General features: G+C 37.5%; 1 protein-coding gene across 1 annotated transcript; it reads right to left on the bottom strand.

The window, feature by feature from the left end:
• Positions 1–340: 340 nt before the first annotated feature.
• Positions 341–5,938, bottom strand: LOC145662194 (uncharacterized). Its single transcript, XM_081727526.1, has 2 exons — positions 569–5,938; positions 341–429 (listed from the first exon to the last, which is right to left on the bottom strand). The coding sequence occupies exon 1, from the start codon at positions 4,569–4,571 to the stop codon at positions 726–728; it is 3,846 nt and encodes a 1,281-aa protein (XP_081583652.1). The 5' UTR covers positions 4,572–5,938; the 3' UTR covers positions 341–429; positions 569–725.
• Positions 5,939–6,167: the final 229 nt, after the last annotated feature.

The raw sequence follows: 6,167 nt of genomic DNA, 5'->3' as shown, positions 1-6,167 counted from the left end.
TTTTTTCTGAAACAGTTTTTGTTTTGTACACAAAAAAAAAGTTTCTGAAACAATTTTGTTTTCGTACACAAAAAATTTTTCTGTAAACATTTTTTTTGTACACAAAAATTTTCTGAATCAGTTTTTTTTCCGTACACTAAAAATTTTCTGAAACAGAATTTTATTTTGTACACATTTTTTTTTCGTACACGAAAAAAGTTCTGAAACAAAAATTTAGTTTGATTTTTTTTCCGTAAAACATTGATTTATTTTACCGGTAAACTGATTCAGAAAAAAGAAATTGAAATCGCAGTACATGAAAAAATTTGATTTTAGGATGTGAAATAAAACACAGAATCATGTTTTTGTACATTTATTTTTTAGCAAGTGAAATAGAATACAGAATTTCTTTTTCTTCAAAGGAAGACGTGTCCGTGACGGGTACAAATTCTGTAAAGAGAAAATAAAACATATGAATATGCATGGTAATATTTATTTTGTTTCCTGTGAAAGAAGAAAAACAGATTATTAACATAAACTAACTGATCAAGAGAGTAATGTGAGAAAAAGAAAAGCAAATGTGACGTACCTGAATTCCTTTTTTTTTCTCCACTGGTTTCTGCAAGGTGATGTCATCTGAGTTTGTCTCCGCTGTGGCCTCGTTGAAGCATGTCCCGTGCACCGTCTTGATTCTTTGCCCCGTCTTTGGGAAGTGATGTTGGTGATATTAGGGGAAAATATGGCTGTTATTCTGTTCTGGCTTTTTTATACCCATAGGGCAATGTCTCGTATGTGTCTGGTATTAATCGGCGTTTTTTATAGTTAAAACTGTACTTCTTTTCTTCAGGTTTTGTGACAAGATGATGATCGTGGGTTCTGTAAATTTTGTGTGGCGTGCTAATGGAGATTTTATCATTCGATTGATTTATGATCATTTGCTCCAGACTATTGAAATTTAACTTTTGACTTGCAGTATAATTGAGTGTAAACCCACGAATTTTGCATACATAACTGGTTGATTTCGTGTCGGGGTTGTAGATTTCCAAGGCGTACTGTTTTGGGCCACCAGACACGAATTTTTTAATGTATGCTTTTGGTCCAATTGATTCCAGTTCATTTGACATTGAACCAAGAAATACTTCTGGTTCTATTGTGGGCTCTGATGGTCGCTGCGTGAATATCACTGAATCTGTATCGAAATATAGTACTCTTTCTTGCAGCAATTCTAAATATTTGTAGAGTTCCAGACGAGCTTGACACGTTGTAAATGCTCCAAGGACAACATTAGCATTGTGATTTTGTACTGGAACATCATCTTCATACTGCCAATAAAGGTATAACAACGAATCATTAACAGGTAAAATTTGATTGACTTTTATGTCTGGAGCAGTTAATTTCTGATACAGTTCTTTGGGGTCGTTAATGATGGTCGTTTGGCTGAAATTGTCTCTTATAGCGAGTCGTCCCCAGAAGACATTCAAACAGAGCTTTGCAAGACTACGACGTGCTGAATTTGTCATTATATTTGTTGCATCCAAAGTTATGCCTTCACGTTGTTGTACCATTTGGATATACTGCTGCTTTTCTTCTTCGGTGACGCAATTGGCAGGCCAACCAGAAGCTTCCAGCTTAGATTTCAAAAATGTGTTAATGTATTCGCTGAATAATCCGCCAGTCTTGGTTTCTGGATCATATACGGTGATGTCGTAATCCCAAATTTCGTAAATTTCAATGACTTGATACCCAAGTTCAATGGCTTTTTGAATTTCATAGGACACCCACGTTCCTGTTAGACTTCGTTCACTGTCCGAATGTGTACATTCAGAATCTTGATTTAATGCTGTGGCACAGGCAGCACAAAGTGGAAACAACAACTTCTTATTTGAGCGAAATGGCAGTACTGGATGAAACACATTTCTGCTAGGCAAAATCTTCAACTTGACCAATCCGTTGACATCTTGAATGGCCGGCATTTCTGGATCTCCCTGTAGATATATTCGTGGATGCCCTATTGGATACCGTCCACATTTATTCACATAAGGATACAGGGAAACGATATCCAAGAATTTTATTTCTTCGCCTTCATTTTCATTTGCGACGTGGTACAATTTAATGGCATTTACACGACCACCATAGAAACTGTCTCTTGGATTTAATGGTATCTTATTAGTATAAGGATGTGTGCTTAAAGAAGAAGCCAATGCTGGATTGGATTTTAACACTTGACGAAATTCACATTCCCACATTTCATGTACTTTATACCCCATGGATCGTAATAACTTCATTTTACGCTGTGTTCTCTCGTAGCGATAGTTCATCGTTTCTTCGGAGTTCTCATAAATGGGCTGATCACGGCCTGTAGGAACACATAGAGGACAGCCATGGAATCTACAGCCTTCAAACTCATACACGTGTTCCTCTTTAGTGTCGGGATCTTTGTAGTAACCGTCCAGATGAAAACCAGCAACATAAACTTCTTTTCCTCTCGCAGCATGTAGAATTGGATGGCCCTCTTTTTCTTCCATGTAGGCAAGCCACTGCAAAGCAATCCGTGACTGATTGTTTCTGTGACGGTATCCTCGTGCAGGGAGAATGCTAATAGTATTGGGTTTTAAGAAATTTCGTCGAAATACTAAATTGCACGCATTCGCCAAAGTGATAGCCTCCAGGAAAGGATTGACGTGAGTTTCTTGTTCAAAAGTGGTCATGAAAGATATACAAGCCATTCGAAGTACGTTGACGTCCTGGACACAATAGTTCACCAATTCTTCTTGGAAAATAAACGTATCGTTCTGGTGTTCGTTGTACCATGTCATGAATTTTTCTCGTTCATCCACTTTCATTTCATCTGCACCATAATAATGGATGTCCGGTAATTTTCCCACATACGTTTGATTTGCAGCAGTATTAAAAAAGTGTGGAAAATATCCTTTGGTCGCTGGTAAATGAAATGCCTTGGATAATTTACTTAAAGCCATTGGCATGAAATTTAAAGAGTCAATAAACGATAAGTGATTCACTTTCATGCTTAAAATTTTTGCTCCGTTCAAGATCAAAGTAGGTTTCAATTCATGTTCTTCCACTAAAGATTTAAGAATAAAATGACCATCATATCCCTTACAATTATGTGCCAAAGATACAATAAGTTTGATGTTGGGTCGTGGTTGACGTAAATACGCAAGAAAGGCATTGATCGGATCATCTTGAAAAATATGTTCCCGCTGTCCACAAACTTCACACGGATGATGTATATCTTCATCTTGAACACAGTTGTAACAAACTTGTTGGGCCACCAGTAAATTGGGCTTATGAATGAACGTGTCTTCATCGAAGAAAGTATCCTGTGTGGCTTCGATATCATAGAAGACAATCATAGCCTTCTTGGCATGTAACACTGATGGAACTCCAGGTTTTAATTGAGTCGTATCAGGCTTCATGTAGCATTGGTGGGTAGACGTAACGTGTTTACGACACACATTACAAAAATAATCAGTACAATGATGTTGTCTTTCCCCTGTATGGACAAACGAATAAATGCGTAAACATTTGGAGCACTGTTTCACCATCTTGCATATTGGCTGGCCCTTATGATATGGTACAGTCAGATGATTTGTATAGCATGTTTCACCATAAAATTCACGATTGCATTCTGGACACTGTTTCTCCGTATTGGTCTTACTGCATGGCGGTTTCTGCAAACATTTCTCACACATGGCCGAACAGTTCTTAACGTGTCTATTACGATGATCATATTTTTTGTGGCATGCAGCACAGTAATAGTTGGTAGAGAAAACGGCTGTTAATGACGTGATGATGTCATAATGAGAATTGATGCACATTAAATTGATTGGAATCTTGGCTTCGCCACCAGGCCCTTCATACAGAATATCTTCTCCGGAAAAACTGGTGTATACGGTAAGTTTATAATTTGTCAAGTAACGTTGCAATTGTCGCAATTCTTCCACAGATCCCCCATGGTCTAAATTCACTGATGATCTGGATAAAAGTTCATGTACGGCTGGGAGAACGACACACTTGCTCTGGTTCTGATATTGTCTGTACAGTTTCTTGTTCGTATCCTTATATTTCTTTAAACCAATAGCAATCACAATTGCATAAGCCAAGCAATTCTTGTCGGTGTTTTTTACTCGTAGAATGCCAGTCTTGCGTTTTAATAATTCGTCGTTTGATAAAAGACCTCGACGCACCAATCCAAATCCACGGGGCACATCCACATGATGAAAATGTACAATGAAAGGTTCGTTCATGAGAAAACTATCGTTACTTTGAAGGATGCGATCAAAGGATGCCCATAAAGTTTCCAGTGTCAGATTACTTGCACGCCGAAAAGATAAATAAAACGGTTTGTTCTTCTCATCATGAGATAAAATCGATAATCCAACCATCGATAATTCGTCGACATTTTCCAATAAGTAATCCAACATCTGTTGAAAGGAGGCCTGAACCCACTCAACAATATCGGTGCCACTGGTCGGAGCATTAATTTGAATTTCCAGCATTCGTCCTTCAAGATTAAAACGCCGATAATGTCTATTGATTTCTCGCAAGACAGTAAAGCCAGAAGTAGCCATATTCAAATAGGAAAAAAGTAAGGTAAGCAAAAAGGAATAGGCAAAGAAAACAAATATCTAAAACGAAAAAAAAGCACGAATTAAAATTGAATTCAGAGATCACTACGTTATCAAAATGACTACACGATCAATCCTAAAAGAATTATCATATCTCAAATAGTTTTACTGTTAAAAATTTTTATTGTCGTCATACTGGAAATCAAACCCGGGACCAACATGTAACTGACCTAACTTTCTGTAGTGATAAAAAGAATGAATGAAATTGTTTTTCTAACTGTGTTGAGAGAATCATTGTAGTAAGCATTTTTTCCTCTGACACTGAACTTTAAAACGTATAACGAACATGAAACGAAAACAAAATCTCATGCGCTTGCTTTTTCTCGAGCTAAGGCAAGAAAGACTCGAATTCAATTCTCGGCGGGAGATCAGATCCCACATTAAATTGTAGGTCCACGTCTCACGTTGTAGGGAACAAATTCGTGCGTAGTTTCTTTGTTTACGATAATGGTAACTTTCAGAAACTGAGCTAAGTGGTTAGCGTTACGCACCTCTGGCCCGGGTTCAACACCCAGTATGCGCTCAGATTCAACATTAAGCTGTATTCCTAGCCCCCCACTACTGAAAGGACGCTAAACCAAAATCAACAAATTTCACGTGCTTACTTCTAATGTGTGGGATGTGGCCCCGGGTTCAACACCCAGTATGCACTCAGATTCAACATTAAGCTGTATTCCTAGCCTCACTACTGAAGGGACGCTAAACCAAAATCAACAAATTTCTCGTGCCTACTTCTAATATGTGGGATCCCCGGTCAAGTAAGTAAGGGTTATTCTTCCATTTGCTAAATATTTCATGCTAAAATAAAAAACAGTGATAACAATGTTATCCTCATGCAAATGCACTCCATTGATATTAAGAAAACGCGGTTGATACTTACCTCAAATTCAAGGAACGGAGTAAAGTCACTCTGACACAAGAGGTACACCTTCGTTCATTCACGATCTTCGTGGAAGTAGGATTTGAAAATGAAATTAAGAGTTTTATTTAGGTCTGAAACGGTTCAACTATAAAGTGACAAACTATCAGCCAATCAGAAACGAGGAAATGAATCAATGACATCACGGAGAACCAATGAAAACACAGCTTTCATCATGTATCATGAGCCGAAACGTGATGTAAGAAGCAATCTGATTGGTTGTGACATTATTCACGTTTTCTCCTTACACATCAATCGTTACGACATCTAGTATCGCAATTTTGATCATGACATCATACCGTTGACTCGTTAGTTTAATACGACATTCAAATTACCACATCTAAAAAATGTGATTCATTTTCCTTAAACTTGATTGAAAAATGTAACACTCATCGATATGTTATGAAACTGTCTTTGACATAAATGTAAAGTTGATCTTTAAAAGTCCGTCAGCTGAGAAAAATGCTGATGTAGTACTCTTCGTAAAAGCACATGCTGCAATTTCACAATAACAAACTTCTATGCGTAACAACGAGCAGAAATGTGTAATGTAACATAATCTGATCATGTTCTTTTTCATACGCAAAACTGCTCGCACTGAAGTTGGCATGGTGGCTCAG

This window comes from Thermobia domestica, chromosome 10, assembly GCF_964235325.1.
Source record: "Thermobia domestica chromosome 10, izTheDome1.hap1.1, whole genome shotgun sequence".
Classification (NCBI taxonomy): Eukaryota; Metazoa; Arthropoda; class Insecta; order Zygentoma; family Lepismatidae; genus Thermobia; species Thermobia domestica.
This window is presented reverse-complemented; position numbering and strand designations above follow the sequence as displayed.

Excerpts from the sequence above, each read along its gene's own strand:
- LOC145662194 (XM_081727526.1), bottom strand. The coding sequence starts at position 4,571 with ATGGCTACTTCTGGCTTTACTGTCTTGCGAGAAATCAATAGACATTAT.